At 36.8% G+C, this 18,851-nt stretch overlaps 1 protein-coding gene across 2 annotated transcripts; it reads left to right on the forward strand.

The window, feature by feature from the left end:
• The first annotated feature begins 13,970 nt into the window (after positions 1-13,970).
• Positions 13,971-18,206, forward strand: LOC121798694 (CAAX prenyl protease 2-like). 2 transcript variants are annotated; one of them, XM_042197834.1, is made up of 9 exons: positions 13,971-14,206; positions 14,990-15,049; positions 15,186-15,398; positions 16,010-16,121; positions 16,403-16,474; positions 17,122-17,184; positions 17,263-17,340; positions 17,902-18,059; positions 18,168-18,206. In XM_042197834.1, exons 1-8 carry the CDS (start codon positions 13,994-13,996, stop codon positions 18,033-18,035), a joined length of 945 nt encoding a protein of 314 aa, XP_042053768.1. In that variant the 5' UTR covers positions 13,971-13,993; the 3' UTR covers positions 18,036-18,059; positions 18,168-18,206. The 2 variants fall into 2 exon arrangements, with proteins under 2 accessions (XP_042053768.1, XP_042053762.1); XM_042197828.1 differs by having other exon boundaries at positions 17,902-18,206.
• The last annotated feature ends 645 nt before the right edge of the window (positions 18,207-18,851 follow it).

Here is an 18,851-nt window from a genome sequence, read left to right on the forward strand (position 1 = left end):
GTTGGCAGTATACATTTTTTGATGAGGGCTTTGTCCAACAATTTTGGACCAACCAATTTGTGTACCATTAATTTGCACCACCAATTTTTCATATTTTGAAAATAAAATTCAGTTATTATTCAATCAATCTATATATTGTTGGAAAATAAGATATACAACCGGACGAAAAATTTGTAACGTCTTTACATTTAAAAATTTGAATAATTAATTCACAATTAATTGGCTAATTAATTAGGAATTAAGAATTCGTTTGAGAATTTAATTAAAGTTTTAAATTCAATAATTATGGTGCATCTCATGTTCCTTTATGTTTATACTAATATTCAAAATAGATTAGTCGAAACATGACGTTGCAAAAGTAACTTCTCTTGTCTAGACTTCTTTGTCGCGGATATTAGGACGATGAGTGTGTATGTTTTAAATATAAAATTCAGTTATTATTCAATCAATCTATATATTGTTGGAAAATAAGATATACAACCGGACGAAAAATTACACGGAAAATAAAGGAAAATTACACGGAAAATAACCGAACAAATTACACGGAAAACTTGTGGAAAGTGGTAAGCCGAGTCGAGGAGTCCTCTTTCCGCAAGACGAGATATGTCCCGGTAGTGCTCTCGGTTTGGCGTGTCGTCCCCAAAGATAAAACGGCTTCGTCTCTGAAGTAACAACACCGCTAGCAGCAGAGCTCCGGCGAACGGGAGTAAGGCGGGTGCAGAGCTTCGACGGGAAGATTATGCAGAGAGGGAGAGAGCGTGTATGCAAGAATGTTTGTGTATGTTCTGTCTAGAATGCAATTGATGCATGTCTATTTATAGGCCAAGTCCACCCGCAGGGGCATTGATGGAGTCAACAGTCATTATGTGTGCCATGATGGCTTGACTGTAACCGCCGGGGGTTATTGACTGGTGCACTAGCCATTGGGAGCTGAAGAGACACGACGCACCTGGACATGTTACACGACGGGATACACCATGGACCGCCGGGGTCAGCGGGGACCTTTTGTTTCCCGTTATGCGTCGGGGTCCAGCGGGAACATGACGTGGACCAGACCCGTTGGGGATAGCGTGGAGTTTGGGGTGGTCTAAAAAGAACAAGCGGGGCTTGAACCACGATCAACGACCAGCTCCAAAGACCACCCAAAGACCAATTGCCAAGATCCAAGGCACCCGGTGCGCGGTGCACAGCTCGCGGCTTGCGGGCGGGCGGCGGCGGCGCGCGTGTGTGCTCTTCCACCCGTCTCATTCCACGATAATTATTACACATAATAATTCATCTGATTAAATACTTCATCAAAGAAGTTTATCATCCCCGATGTGGGATAATTAACACTTAGTTAATTAATCCATTAGTTTTTCCCATAGCTCATTTCTAGCTTTATTATTACCAACTTTAATATATTATTTCTCACTCACCGGGAATTGGATTTGAGAAAATGAATATACTACGGTCATCTACTCGGAACGTAGATCAACGCTATTGCATTTAATTTCACAAAATTAAATGTCTTGTAATATTTATTATTAGTCAAAATCATTTGACTAAGTACGATTCCAACATATATTTTGTTAAATTGATTTGAGAAAGAATAAGAAAGAGTCAAAAGAGGCGGCCAAGGAATTTTGGTATTTCATCAGCTTTAGAGTAGGAGTCGATTAGAGTATCCACTATAAGGCGGACACGCCCAATAGCCCCGCCCCAGTTTTTGTCCATAGCCCCAATTTTGTTCTCCATAGCCCCAAAATTCTATTTCCGCCACTATAGTGGACACCTCCAATAGCCCCAAAATTCCAAATACAAAATTCCACATTTTCACATCCCTCCAATAGCCGCGTCCTCGCTGCGAACGCGGCTATCCCGCGTCCGCCCCCCCAATAGCCCCAAAAGTTGTCCGCCCACCTTCCCCACTATAGCCGCCCGCCCACAGCCGCCCACCGCCCCCAAGACGCGGCTATAGCCGCGTCCTACTATAGTGGACGCTCTTAGAAGCACATGCATTAGGACATTAGACATACACCGTTTATTATCCCAAAAACTCTTTCCCAATAAGCAATATTATTAATTATCAATTATCAACTTTTTACTACTTTCGTCTGTCAACCACACAGTAGAATATCCCACAACACTATTTTGTGGATCCTATATATCATATTTACTTTTTCAACATTTTTTAAATTAATACATCTAACACTTATTTTAACAGTGAGAAAATAAAAAACAACCACACTCAAACAAGTGTCATTATGTAAAATTAAAATTGCTACAACACACATAAATAACCGATCACAATCGTGCCCAAACATGCACAACTAAACCAGATCAGCGTAGTTACGTGTTTTCTTGTAACGCAGTTTATCATTTCCATAAATATTTGAACTTTGCATACTCTTGTGTGACGGAGGAAGTATTATTTGTTAGAAATTTGGGCTTCAACATGACTAATTTAATGTATATGACTATCTTTCAGTTGTCCAATTAAAGTGATCCTATAAAGATTAAAGTTTGAGCTAAAGTGTATTTATTTATTATGGGAATAAGTATAGATACCAATTTGTGATTTTCTATTTATTGAGGGACCAAATAAAAAATAAATGAACTTATATTACTTATAAATATAAGTTATGGTTATGGTCTCCAGACGTCAGAAGAATATTCGATATCTCTGTATTCTCTCAGCAGACTATTGCGAAAAATGTCTCTGATCGTTTGGAAGATCCATAGCCGCTGCAAAGCAATTCCACTGTTCAATTCGCTATGGATCAAGGTACGCTTCCGCTCTGTAGTTTATGCTCCTTCTCCGTTGTTCTTGGTTAATCATCATAGAGAGCTTTATGTAATTGTTCACTCAATTATTCCAACAAGTGTGATACGCTAGGATTTTGCACTGTTTTATGGCCATTATTTGGTCCGTTTTTAATGTCAAAATCACAATTCATGTCCATATTTAGCATATTTTCTCTATTTTGGTATTTTGACGTGTTTTGTGAGATTTGTGCATATTTGAGCCTAAAAAGACAGCAAAATGTCGAAGTTGGAAATCTGGAGCATTCAAGATGCCCAGTTGTCCGCTGCAACACGCACAGTGACCGTTGGGGCTCAGCGACCGCCGAACCAGTAGCGGTCCGCTCCGGAGAAAGTTGTGCTGAAACGAAGAACAGGCCCAGCGACCGCTGGGGAGTGCGTAGCGACCGCTTGAAGAGTTTTCGAAACTACTGTAATATTCACAGCGACCGCTGCAACACAGTGCAGCAACCGCTATCCAAGAGGCAGATGCTACGGATCATTGTGCAGCGACCGCTGGCCAAGGTGCAGCGGCCCGCTGCGAAAACGCAGCGCACGGAATTGACCTACTTTCTCCTCAAGATTTATCAAACTTAGCCACTTTTTACCGTATTTGATGGAGCTCGTTTTTTCCTCTATAAATACCCCCTCAAACCTCTTCATTAGAATCTTCTTTTTGCCTCATAATTCTAGAGCATAAAATTGAGAGAGTTCTTCATTGTGCAAGAGGTTGAAGAAGGAATCAAGAGAAGATCAAGGCTACAAGGATTCAACCTTTAGGTTATATTTCTTTAGTTCTTATGTTCACTTTATTTTCCCTTCATTCTATGTTTTAAGCTTATTCAATTATGTGTAACTAAATTCATAGGATTCTAGGGATGTGTTAGTAACGACTTTGGTTATACAATTCTGTTTTGCTATTTAATATCCGTTTTGTTTTTACTTCGTTTCTTCCCTAAGTTGTTCTATAATACTTCACGTTTGAGTGACACATTCGATGATGATTTAATATAACTTGCTACATAATTGTGAGAGGAGGTTGACGAGTTAGATCCACTTAGTAGACACTACAATTAGCTTCCCTTAAAACGGCACTGTTAATTGAGAGTGAAGACTTTTCAAGGGTCTTAGGAGCTTTTAGGAGTTACGGATCTAGGATTGACAACCCTAGTGTTAGTAATCTACGCTTGTGCCGCATGGGTAAAACTTATGTGACTCGTTCTATCAAAGTATAAACTGTGCTAGGGTATTGTAGTTGAAATTTGTATAACCATAACTGTGAACGCACAACCCTAGAATTCTCTTATCTCTCATATTTTTACCTCTTTAATTATTCGCAATTAGTTGTTTTATTGCTTTCAAGTTGTTTTTAGTTTTCAAAATCTTCAAAACTTTCGGTTTTTCAAATAGTGAAAGAAGCTTAGTAGAGGATAGCCAATTTGTGTTTGTTTTCCCTGTGTTCGATATCCGGTACTGACCTTTAGCTATACCATATATACTCTGTATACTTGCAGGTTTATTTAGTGCTAATAAAAAGTGCATCAAAGTGGTATTAGAGTCACTCTATTGATGATTCTCTGATAATTGAGGAAAGGAGAATTATGTTTTTCGTTTCTTTCTTGGTTGTGAATCCATAAAATTTAGAGTTTCTGTTTTATGGATTTTATTTGGGTATTTTGGTATGTTTACATACTGCGCTGTCGTGTTTATGGATTTCACTCATAGTGAATATCAATTGAAAGTTTATTACATGTTATCAAACATATCGAGACTGTATCAATTAAATTCTCTGTTATTGTGAACTGCTTGTTTGTGGTATTTTGATTATACGCATGTCGAGAATTTTGTTATGCTATGAATTGTGATAAGCATACACGTATATATTATTGATTGCAATGAATAGTATTTGTTAATCAAGTCTATGAATTGAATTTTTAGTGTTGGGCGGCGTGTATTTTATGCTAAGCAGGTTTATGAATTGATGATTTGAATTCATATTTTGTATGCACGCCGTTTTAGTTTAGTGATTTGAGTATGAATTTATAATTCATGTTATGCACAATGAACGAGTTTTTAATTCTGATAGATCAATTGTGTATTGATTTGGACCTTTTGTTAGAATTTGAGAATGGCTGATTAATTTGGATGCGTTATTGAATTCTCTTCTTCTTTGATTATGGAGAATTCATGAGGAAATAACGTTATGCACATGAATTGCGCATGTACGCATTTATATTCTTGTTCAGTTACCTTTCGTGAATTTATGTTGATTCATTTCTTGCCGAGAATTTTGGGTTATGGTTTTGATAAATTGGTGGTCCACTTTTGGGTGGAGATTATTGTTTTAAGGATTGTTTGGCTGTTTTAATTTACAGTATTTATTTAGCTGATTAATTCGGAATGAAACGGTTGTTTCGTAATTATAGTAACAAATTCATTGTGATGGGAAATTCAATTTTTTGTAATTATGCACATTAATCATAGTTGGGAATTATGAGAATTCAATACGTGGCTGCTGTATTTATGTACAATTAAATTGTGAATTAATGATTCAATTTAATGTGTTTTAAGTACAATTGAATTGTGAATTAATTATTTAATTTAATGTGATTTATGTACGTTTATTTATTTGTAACGTCTTTACATTTAAAAATTTGAATAATTAATTTACAATTATTTGGCACGAGATACACACATACCTGTGGTGACAAATGAGTGACAATTATCCAGCTTTCGTGTAAGTAATTGTGATGCCCAAAGATGGACATTACTTTGCATGATCTTATTGTCAGTGTTTGATCATTACATAGAGGTTACCACTTACAAGTTCATATTACTGTCCAAAGACTTGGCATGAATGTTGTGTCAGTACCTCGAGATGTTACCTTCTTATTTGAATTTTATTATGTGAGCATGACAATTATTTCAGTTTTGTTCTCTGTTCAGTTATGATGTCTGCTTCTATAGTTTCTTCCAATATAAACAATATATTAATGTTAAATGGGTCAAATTTTAAGGGTTGGAAAGATAATATTCTGATTACTTTAGGTTGCATGGATCTAGATTACGTGCTAAGGACCGAGCAATTTGTTTCTCGTATGGATAATAGTACTCTTAATCAAAGGATAAACTATGAGAAGTGAAAATGCTTGAATCGCGTAAGTCTGATGATGATCATTAAGTATAGCATCCTAGAAGTGTTTCGAGACACTACATCTGAGAATATTACTAAGTTAAGTGAATACCTTGCCAAAATTAAGGAACGTTTTGCAAAAAATGATAAGGCTGAGAAAAGCGTGCTTGATCTCAATAAGTATAAGAGAAAGGGCAACATAAGGGAGCACATTATGAAAATCTCTCACGTTGCTTCACTTAAGCTTGAATTCTAAAGACTTGCTTGTGCATTTGGTGTTGCACATTTGGCAAGTATCTCAATATATAAAGTAAAGGGCATTAAGAAAAGGTCTATTGAGAATGCTGCTATGGATAATGGTTCATCACAAAAGAAACAACATAAGGGTAATAATAGTTGTTTCTTTTTGTGGTAAACATGGATATAAAAAGAAGAAATGTAATTATGACGCATGGCGTGCAAAGGAAGTTACAATTCTTTGGTCTGTTCTGATGTTAATTTGGCTTCAGTCCCTAATGATATTTTGGTGGGTAGTTTCTGATACTACTACTCACATAAGCTTATAAAGCTGTCTGAACTGCCGAAAGTCAATTAATGGTGAAAGATATATCTAAGTGTGATATGACAAATCAGTGGAAGTATAGACTATTGGGCATTATAGATTGTTATTAAAGACTGAAATTTTTCGGTTTTGAAGGATACTTTATTGTACTGTCTTTTAGACAAAATTTGATTTCTATTTCTGCTCTGGACAAATTTGGTTTCTGTTGTTCATTCAGAAATAGTAAAGTTCTTCCTTTAAATAATTCTAGTATTGTGGGCACTGTTTCCTTAAGTGCATATAACAATCTTTGTATACTCAATTATGTTACTTCATATTCAGAAGCTTTACATGTTGAATCAAAAAGGGACTAAGCAAATTAAATAATGAAAATTTGGTTAATTTATGACACAAGTGTTTTGGTTATATATCAAAATAAAGGATTGTGAGACTTGTGTCAGATGTTATATTGAATACACTTATCTTTTCATAACTTGATTTGTGTGTTCAATGTATCGAAGGAAAACATGCCAAACATAAGAAATTAGGTGCCAATAAAGCTATACATTTTAGAATTGATATATACGGACATTTGTGGTTCATTCCCTTCAGTTTCTTGGAATGATGAACAATATTTTATATCATTCATAGGCGAATATTCTTGTTTTGGGCACCTACATTTAATTTATTAAAAGTCTGGGGCTTTAGACAAGTTAAAAATATTCAGGGCTGATGTTGAGCTCCAACTCAACAACGGCATTGAGAAAGTCAAATCTGGCCGTGGTGGCGAATACTACGACAGAAATGACGACTCAGGTGAACAATGTGAAAGACCTTTTGAATTCTATTTGGAAGAGTGTGGGATCGTCCTTTAGTATACCATGCTGGGATCACCTATCATGAGTGGTGTAACTAAAAGACGAAATAAAACTCTTAAAGATATGTGAAGGAGTATGATTTATCATTCTTCCTTGTCGCATTCGCTTTGGGGGGAGCATTAAAGACTGTAGCATATATTCTCACTTTGGTCATCCACAAAAATTTAGGGGTTTTTAAATTTTATGATCCCACAAAACGAACTAATTTTTGGGACGAGAAATATAGTATTCCTTGAGTTTGGGGTGAAGAACGTATTAAGGGGCATTACTTCTGAGGAGGTGTATCGGCACATACTACTACTTCTGACAATGTTTAGGGATCTATTCCTACCATTGAAGAAGATGCATATCAAGAACCTCAGTATGGTAATATTGTAAACATTCAATCTCATGTTGATGAGATCATCTAAAATCAACCTCAACCAAGACTCTCGTCAATGGTACCACAGATTTTATGAAGTAATTCTTTCATTTGGATTCAGAAAGAATGTCATTAATGGTTGTGCGTATCACAAGTTCAGTGGGAACAAATGCATCTTCTTAGGGAAGCCTCTTTTGTATTTGGAATCAAAGAAAATAATTTTCGATTTTCACAAAAGAGATATAGTGAAAAAGTGCCTAAAGTATTTGAGATGCATGGTTGCAAGTAAAGGAATACCCCTATGACTAAGGGAGGCATACCTAGTCTCATTCAATGCCCTAAAATAAATCTTGAGATTTAGAAAATGCAGAAGGTTCCATATGCTTCGGCTATTGGGAGCCTAATGTGTGCTCAAGTATGTATTAGACCCAACTTTTGGTTTTATTTGTTTATATGTTGGGCAGATATCTCAATAACTCGATATGGATCATTAGGAAGCAGCAAACAGGTTATGGGATATATACAGAAAGAACACTTAAGTTGTGTTGTGACAATAACTCTGCGGTATTATATTCTAAAACAACATGAGCTTCCTAGTTGTTAAATAAAGAGTTCGGAATGGACAAATACATATAGAGCATAAAGGGAACGATTTGATGATGACAAATCCGCTCATTAAGGGACTATCGCCCAAGGTCTTTCATGGGCATGTAGCCCAAATGGGTGTTATGTTGTTTAAGGGTACTTCCGTTCAGCGGGAGTAGTTTTGGTTATTGCTCTATACTGTGTATTGAACATGCAGTTATAAAACTCATGTTATTCTCTGCAGAAATAAAGAATTATGTTTTGTCCATTATTTGTGTTATTTGGTTTTGATTTGATTTCACTAAATATTTCGGAGGACCAGTTGGAAATAGACATATATGATCACCTTTCATGAAATTTTCATGCTACACTCCATAATTGATCTATTGGTTATATTTGCATATGTGATTACTGATGGGTATAATCATGAAAAAATATGGTGACTGCCTCTTTAGTCCTATGCCGATATGGTTGATAATACGATTGTTCGGGAATACACTATGTGATAGCATATTTGAGCGCTCGTTCAGTTTGTACACATTTATTCAGTGTCATGTGTTGCCCAAGTGGGAGATTGTTAGAAATTTGGGCTTCCACATGACTAATTTAATGTGTATGACTATCTTTCAGTTGCCCAATTAAAGTGATCCTATAAAGATTAAAGTTTGGGCTAAAATGTATTTATTTGTTATGGAAATAAGTGTAGATACCAATTTGTGATTTTCTATTTGTTGAGAGACCAAATAGAAAATAAAGGAACTTATATTACTTATAAATTTAAGTTATGGTTATGGTCCCCAGACGTCAGAAGAACATTCGATATCTCTGTATTCTCTCGGCAGACTATTGCGAAGAATGTCTCTAATCGTTTGGAAGATCCATAGACATTGCAAAGCAATTCCACCGTTCAATTTGTTATGGATCAAGGTACGCTTCCGCTCTACAGTTTATGCTCCTTCTCCGTCGTTCTTGGTTAATCATCATAGAGAGCTTTATATAATTGTTCACTCAATTATTCCAAAATTAATTTGTTGTATTTTACTACAATTTATTGTTATAGAGGTTAAGATTTGATTTGATTTGAATTTAATTTTATAATTGTAAGGATTTGATTTGATTTGTTTTAGTATACCTGTTTGTAACACATATTGTAAATATGTGTGAAATATTTGATCATAATTAAGAATAAAGAAATTACTTTTATCATTCTCCCCCTTGAGAATTCACGGTTCTCACAATCTCTCTTTAACTCATCGTTTCTTTCTACCTTCTTTTATCTATATCCTGCTAGGCTTTCGAAAGCCTATCAGTGCTTGTGCACCGCACGCGCTCACACTATGCGGTGTGAGTGTGACGGGTCTCCCTTGGGCCAGCCTTCTGCACAAACCGTGGGTAGCAAATTGGCTAGCCATCCCCCACCCCCTTTCCACTGTAGAGTATCTAATATCTATAGTGGCTGCTCTATTGCATTATTGACTGCAAGTACAACTGACGCTTTAAAAGGTAACATTCCCCATGTCTCTAAATGAATTTTGAATGAACTGACAACATACTTGGACTACGACACAGAATCATTATCTCCCAAAATTAAAATGTATGCACTTGTTGTACATCACATATTACCATCGATATAGGTCTTTAATACAATAATATCTGAATACCGATATATCTGGTGCTTTATTACATCAATCAGTATTAATTAAGAAATACGGTAATTTTTAAAAAATGAGGAAATGAATATGGAAGAAATTAGCCACAACACAAATTTAATAAAATAACATTTCACTAGGGCATACATCGTGAATAAGAAAAAGAAATCTCAAAGCTAAATTATATAGTACTTGACAGTATATGATTGTGAATTTGTGAATTGTTAATTAGGAATAAGTATATATATGGAAGACATAATTAATTAAATAAAGATGGTGATATTAAACTTTCATTTGGTTGTAGCGGAAAGAGGTATGGCGATGATCCTCTCCGATAGCCGGCCGGGATGATGTCATGACGATTGGAATGGCGGAGGAGACGTCGGCAGCTGGTAACAAGCAGTTGGCGAGAAGTGTGTTGGTCGTGGCTGTGAAGTAGCAGCTCTCCCAGTAATATTGTGGTGGAGGGATTTTGTTAACTATTTCCAGATTTATCTCGAAAAGATCTTCGTCATCTTCATCTTTCTCTTCTCCTTTCTCTTCCTTAATCATAATCATATGTGCTTGCCTTTTGCTGGCTGACTCCCATTCTTCTTTTCTTGCCTCCATGCACCCTGCAGATCTCTCTAATTAATCTGTCAATTGTTAATCACAATTATATATATGTAAAAGAAAGAGGTTAAAAGTTGGTGAAAGGTGGGAGTTTTGTTGGGAGATTCATCAACAACTATCTAATTGGGTATGGAAGCTTTGAATTTTTTTATATATTTGGCAGCTCTTGCAAACTAATCTTGCCTGTCTTAGGCATATGGCTACCTTATTTGATCTCATTTAGTTATGATATAATTTTTCTATGTCAATGCACCGGTATTACATATTGTTAAGTACTAATAGAAATTTTTTACGGGAGAGTGTCGTGCAAGATAATTACTTGCTTTAATTAATAAAGGTTTGAATTTAAACAGAATCAAATACCAATAACATGCGGCTTATTGATTTGATTGAGACCAAAATTTCAAACTTAAGATTTATATTTAACAATTAACACGAATACGAAATTACAAAGTTGAAATCTATATCTAGAGCAATCCGAAAGAGTTAAAAGAATTAATTAAATTAAAGGATTGACACTACGAGTACACTTGATTTTAGTCTGCGACTGTTCATCCTTTTATTTTATGAGAAGGTTGATTTGTTGTTGCATCTACAAAGAAATTTGAGGGCAAATCTAGATTATGTGACGCTGACAGATTTTTGAGAAACAAAAGTCCATATTAGTTAGCCTTCTAACAACCTCAACTCATAACAGGATTGTAGATTTTTTTCATAATTTCTAAAGTTACTATTGGCAGGAAACATATTATTTAGAGCATCCACAATAGGGCGCCCTATGCTCCGCCACATCAGCATTTTATCCTCATACCTATTCACCTGCAGTGGGATACCCTATAGGCCGCCCTAAGCATTTTATTTATTTGAATATTTAAAACGCTACAAAAATTGAAAAAAAAAACTTCATTTCATTGGAAGTTTAAACATTACAATACGAAATAAAAAAAAACTACAAATTCTCGATGGCGGTTACGGTCCCAAACTTCTTCAATCATGTCGTTCATGAGCTGAGCATGGTCTTGTTGGTTGCGCATTGAGGCATGTCTACATAGAACCTCATTGTAGCCCATCGGTAATCCTCGAACGTGGGGCAGGGTCGCCGTGCTAGAGCTAGATCCAGCTTCATCATCGCCCCAATCGGTGACTCTTCCACCTTCGTGTTCGACTAACATGTTATGCAAGATGATGCACGCATACATGACATCGGCGATGACTTCCTTGTACCAGAAACGCGCCGGACCTTTCACTATTGCCCACCGCGCTTGGAGCACACCAAATGCCTGCTCCACATCCTTTCGCGCAGCCTCCTGCTTTTGCGAAAATAAAACTCTATTGTCACCCATTGGACAACTGATCGTCTTCACAAATACAGGCCACCTTGGGTATATGCCATCGGCCAAGTAGTACCCCATATGATATTGACGTCCGTTGGCAGTGAACTCGATGGTCGGGCCGTTGCCATTGCATTGCTCGGTGAAGAGGTTGGGTGAGTTGAGGACGTTGATGTCGTTGTTCGACCCCGCTACACCAGATCCAGAGCCGATGGTCAGCGACGGCTTCGAGGATCATCGTCGGGTGGCTGCCCTTGTATCTACTAGTAAATTGGCCTCTCCATGCCGTCGGACAATTCTTCCACTCCCAATGCATACAATCGATGCTCCCTAGCATTCCAGGAAAGCCATGCGCCGTCTCGTAAATCTTCATCAGGGCCTGGCAATCCACAGCAGTCGGCTTTCTCAAATATGTGTTGTTATAAGCCTCCACAACTCCCCTACAAAAATTCTTCAGGAACTCGCGGCCAGTTGTCTCCCCGACGTGAAGGTACTCGTCGAACATGTCCTCCGTGGTGCCGTAGGCCAACTGCCGGAGCGCAACGTGCACTTCTGCAACGGCGTAAGTCCGGGTCTTCCGATGCCATCTTCCCGATACTGGAAGTATCCATCACGTACCTCCAACGTTTGGACAATGCTTAGAAAAAGATCTCGCCGCATTCTGAAACGGCGGTGAAAAACCGTTGTGCCCACCGTGGTTGCTCGGCAAAATAGTCTACGAACAGTCGTTGGTGAGCTACGTCGTGCTCGCGACGGACAAACGTCCGACGTCAAATCGGCCTCAGGATCTGCTCCGTCTGGACCTGCTTTGCCGCTTCACGCTCGCACTCCATTTCGGCCAAGCATTCCGCCGCAGCCTCATGAACGCAATCGAATAAGGCCCGAGTCAAGGCCCGAGTAATGCCCTCCGAGGTACTCCAGTCGTCGTCGGGTCTCATTTTTTTTAGTGAGAAAGATTGGGAGAGAAATATTGGTGTGTGGGGAAAGTGAGAGATGAGAGAGAAAATTTTGGTGTGGAAAATGGAATGAGAAATGGGGTTTAAAAAGATAAGAATTCAAAAAAAACAAATAAAAATAAATAAAAAAGAGAAAACGCATTGCATCGTCCGCGTGACCCGCAATGGGACGGACGATACCGCGGACGATGCGTGTTCTGACGCCATCGTCCGCTGACGATGTATAGGGCGCGGACAATGCATCGGACATTGTCCGCATGGCTACAGTGGCGGACGATAGCCCGCTCGATGCATCGGGCGGACTATCGTCCGCCCCACTGTGGATGCTCTTAGTACTCCCTCTGTCCCCCAATTTTGACACAGTTTGATCGGGCACGGGTTTTAAGAAATGTAATAGAAAGCGGGTTGAAAAAGTTGGTAGGATGTGATCCTACTTTTAAAGTATTAGTTTTATAATAAAATGTTAATGGAAATAAATTAGTGGAATGTGGGGTCCACTAACAAAAATGGTAAAAATTGAAATTTGACAAATTTTGTGGACAGACGGAAATGAAAAAATGTAACAAAATTTTAAGGATGGATACATATTACTAATCTGGATGATTTGGTTAATTCCATAATTTATAAAAGTAGCTAATTAAATTATAGTATTTTCCTGAATTTCTCAATTATCCTATAAAATTAAAACTTTAAAGAAATTTATTATTTTAATAATAATTTTTGGTTAACTTCGGGAGAAATTTAACATTGTTTGATATTATGATTATCGATTTTAGACGATTATTAATGTAATTGGTGAAAATATAATGACAAAAGGTAAAAAAAATCACAACAAATTTCGTTAAAATCTAATTGTATAGAAAAATTAAAAAATATACAAAAATTATGATATAATTAATTAGGTACATTTTAACGTTATTGCATTATTGGATTCATCATAAGTCAAAACAAAAATTAAACTAGTAGTAGTAATTTAAATGATAATTTCCTTTATTTATATTTGCTGCATATATTTTGTAGTGGCCCAATAAGCATGGATCCAGCCCGATAAGAGGAAGACGTCGGATTGGCCCAACAAATGATAGTCAAATCAGAGTCACTGCGTGCAAATGAAGCACCTATACATGCATACACCGGTTCTGTATGTATCTACCGTGGCGACAATGGAGCGAGAAGATGCCGGCGCCGGCGTTACGAAGTTTGCGGCAGTGTCAGCGTGCATCGGCATGGCTGTGTTCTACGTTGCACTTCTATATTCTCCAACTCTGATTCTTCGATTGCCCCCGCCTAATTCCTATACTTCCTTCCTCACACGACGTTTCTGCGCTGCCGTATCTTCAATCGTCTCTCTGATCGTTGCCAGCCTCATTCTTCCCGTAAGCCTCCTTTTTCTACTCTATTCTCTGTGTAATATATGCTTTCTCTATGCTTGGCTCGACTAGTATTCAGTCTCCCCTTTTCTGATATTGTCTGTTCACTTTTTCTGATAGATTCTCTTGTAGAACTAATTTGAATACAAGGAGCTTTCATTTTCGTGGATAATTTCATCTTTAATCCTGTGATTTTGTACCAAGTAGCTTCAATATGAGGTGAAACTTACATTAATCGATTATCTGTTTATAACTGATATTTCAATCAGTGTTTGATCTTTAAAAGGAAGGAAATGTATAGAATGTCAATAAGTAAATCCAGGGAAGGATATATCTGTTTCCATGGCAGAAGCGGAGTTACAGTGATCCAATTTTCTCCTTGTCTCTTTTTTTTGTAAGTAAAGCTGGGTGGTAGCTACTGTTCTTTTCTATTACAACAGGAAGTTAATTAATTACAAGCCAGTCGTATCACCTTTATTTCTTCCTCAACTCATATTATCATCAGTAGTCACTAGCAATGCTACTGATTACTCATATAACTTCTCATTCTTGTTTTTCTTGGTTTGAGATTATAAAACTTCTTTGCCTATAGTCTATTTGTGAAGCTTGACATGGAATGCAACTCACTGCTAAGGCTTTTACATCAATTGATCACAATGCAGTATTGCAGTTTATGAACCAACGACTTCTTTGTTGTCCATAGATTATCCACTCCTAACCACTATATTTTAATTTTTCGAATTACCTGTTTTGTTTATTTTTCTTATGCCTATTATTTTCTGGTTTCAGATAACAGGGTGTGAGGCATCAAGTCTGCTTTGTGTTTATGGCATCAGAATGGATCACATTGTGAGTATGAGAAAATATAATTCTAAAATTTGCACAGGCCAATGCAATTGGATATAGAATTATTGTCTTTTTTATATTTTATTTTGCAGATTGAAAAGGGTGACTGATTGCTCAATGCAATTTTCTGTATTAACAGTGGCAAGCCCTGGTTTACCCACTTTTGCTGACCGCCTTCATGTACTCTGGTTCCTTTGCCTTGAAGTTTTTAATAATGCTTCAAACTAGCAGAGAATATTTGGATAGTGGTGGAAATCTTTCAGTTGCATGTGTTAAGAGCATTTCCTTGAAGACAGTTGATTGGGTAGTTTCAACAGCTTCTTGCATGTCATCCTGGCGTAATTATTTTGTGGTTAGTGTTCGTGGTTGCCTTATTCTATATTCCAACTGCGTTCTATGCAACCCTTTTTATTGTCTTTATGGCAGATTATCTGGTTTCTCTTGAGACATTCTATACTTGTAGCTGAGGCAATTAGTTCAGTTACATTGCCACTCTTGATCCTTTAATTTATTAGTGGAGATATGATGTTACACAAAAGAAGGGATTGGCAAATCGTAAGACAGCTCGAGTTTAGAAGTTTTCATACTTTTATTGGTAATTCTTAGGTAGGCAGAAATGTGCTTAGTTCTCTGCCATCATTTCGATTTTGTCAATTTTCATCGAGCATTGCATTGCATGACATTATTAATTTTAGTGGCCCTCCTTTCAATAGATGGCCATTATTTTCCCCCTTTGCAATTCTTGGGATTTCTCCACAAAACCCATTGCCCTGTTTGGTGGTGGGTGGTTTGAACATGCATGTTGATTGAATGCATTGGACCCAAGTCTTTTGCCTATACATATGAACTCCTATGTTTTAGATCACATAATACAGATAATTACATCGTGTCTTTTACTATTATGCTTGATTGTAATGATTTGACCTTCAAAGTTTCAATGTTCAGTCTCCTTTTTTTGAACAGGCACCACTTACGGAAGAGCTGGTATTCAGAGCTTGCATGATTCCTTTGCTTCTGTGTGGAGGATTCAGTACTTACACTGTTATATTTCTTTGTCCTGTATTTTTCAGTTTTGGTGAGTAGGATATTACATACACCTTATTTTTCAATTCTTGCAATTTTGAAGCCAAAGGCTGCATGTGTTGTCATTATTAACATATAAATGTCTTTACCCTGAGATGACAAGCTGTTTATTTATTTTAGCTTAGATTTGTGTTATATATTCCCCCTTTCTCTCTTTATGTTTCATGCCCCTCACCCATCGGAAACTTTTGCCGTAGACATGACTAGATTTAGATATTGCTATTTTATGCTGAAGTTTAATCTGATATGTGGTTTTAATTTGTTTAATTGCAGCTCATATGAACCACTTACTGGAGTTCTATCTCCAACGGAACTACAGCTTGCTCAAAGCCTGTCAAGTTGTAGGTATTGTCTGCTCTTTCATTTGATGTTATTATGTGTAATCATGGGGAATTTGCAGTTATGTTCTAATTCATTTGAATAGTGAGATTGTTATGGAGTGAAAGACGGATTAGAACAAGTGAATAAGGAGCTCACAGATATGGAGCAGAAAGGTGACTTTCTAATGTTTGTAAACAATAATCAACAGAACTTGGTTATAAAATAGATAATAATCCTTTCACTGGGGGCCTTGGTTTTCACCGCCCAATAACTTTGATTTCTCTGGATACACTTTTCAAATTCCCCATGGTATATATATAGGAGGGTAGAAGACTTTAATCACAACAAATTTGCACTAATCAATTCCTCATTGATTTCTAGTTTATTCAATTTCCCTGAAATCCTAGCTTAATCTGAATAAAAGAAAAGACAATGCATAACAATAACTAGCCCAGAAATCTGCAGTCACTTGGATCCAATCTTCATCCTTTCCATTCCCGGTGGTTGATATTAGAGATAGATGCTACAACGCTTCAATCATTATTCTTACTAGTATTTAAGTAAATTTGCAATGCTGGGTTTGAGTCATTCTTCAAGTTGAAATATGATGGCTTTTAGCGATGTACTATTCCTTTTTTTACTATACTGTATCATATTTGGTTTGCTTTCAGGTTTCCAGTTGGTATACACTGTCATTTTTGGGGCATATGCATCATTTCTTCTAATTCGTACTGGTGGGTAAATTCTACATATACATCACTAGATTTTATTTCATTCCTTGGTTTATTAGTTATGTTGATACTTAATTGCAGGGCATTTGACTGCTCCATTAATTGCCCATATATTTTGCAACTTCATGGGCTTACCTGTGATACATTCTGGGAGATCTGGTAAGTTGACCTCTCATCCAGTTGATTAAATTACGTCCATTCATAATCACACATCGTTTCTCTCCTCCCCGTCAGGACACTGAAGTACTAAATTTCAAAATTAAATTTAAATGAAAAGATTTTATTTTTCTTGGGGAGAGGGGGTCTCATGCCTTAGATTTTCGCTACTTGACTGCTTGTATATGCTTTATTCTTATAAACATTTACTTAAACCTATGGTGTTTGTTCTGAAGAATATACCCCGCTTGGACTGCTTGGGTTATAACTATAAAGATTTGGACTAATGCATATGGATATACAGTTGTAGATGGAATGGACCTCTTAGTCTTAGCCTTAGCCTGAGTAGACTGACCTTGACCTTGACCTTGCTCATTTTTTTTACTTAATAGCTGGTTATTGGAGATTTCTCTTTAATTGTGTGAAGTATTCTGGGAATAGATTCTCTCTCAGAAAGGTTAAGGAACTTTTGGCCCTAGAGAGTTTGTTCTTTCCCATAATATATTTCATGCCAACTTATTTTTTATGGCGAAATTCTTTTCTCTTTTTTTTTATGTATTTCAGGGATGGTGAGTCTGGTATTTGTAATCGGGGTGGTGAGTTTCAGCAAGCTGCTTTTCCCTCTGACGACACCGTATTTGTACAACGACGAAGGAGACAATTGCAGTTGTTGGCATAGATACTGCAGTTGGAGCTAACACAATTTATGCAACAATCTGCAGGTACTTAAAATTACATGCTTGCTGGTGTGCCTATGATTTTTAAAGCTTGTATATGCATGTGTATTTATATTTCCCACTATATAAATTGATACAGTAAGAGTATTTTAGGATATTCAGTACATTAATGAGGGATTCGGTCTACAATAAGCGACGGCTGTACCATCCTTGCTGTGAAAACATATGATGAGTTATGCAAAATTTAAATGGTTGTGGAAAATACATATGATTCAATTTCTGATGATATTTGAATTTGCTATTAGTAGGTTGGCTGCCATATCATATCATATCATATTACTCATCTTCCAAAAATGCATCAAGTTGAAATCATTGTACTTCTCTATGATAAAATTATGGAGGGGGGATCCCCCACCTACATACATTATTAATGTTCAGAAATTTGAATTTTTAGAGTAGATGATTACGTTTGATAGACCACATTCCACTTCATGTAGTTATTATGTTATAGGGATTTTGTAAGGTAGAAATGATGTTCCAAGATACGTATTGATGATCCGGTGAGGTAGGATGCACAATCAAGCAAATCAAATAGTATTACGTCTTCTCACCAAAATAATGGGGAGTATATTAATTGAGTCATCAGAGAATCCCATTTATGATCTCTGCGCTAAATAGAAAATTCTAAATCATTGAGTGACTTGTTGAAGTTTGACCCTAGGTTTTCTGGCTGTTTTCTCTTCCCAATCATCATAGCCTAGCTATGATACATTTTCCTTAAAATCAACTCATCATGCCGTATGCAGTTTGGTTAAAAGGTATTAGTATATAAATGTT

Source organism: Salvia splendens, chromosome 1, assembly GCF_004379255.2.
Source record: "Salvia splendens isolate huo1 chromosome 1, SspV2, whole genome shotgun sequence".
NCBI lineage: Eukaryota > Viridiplantae > Streptophyta > Magnoliopsida > Lamiales > Lamiaceae > Salvia > Salvia splendens.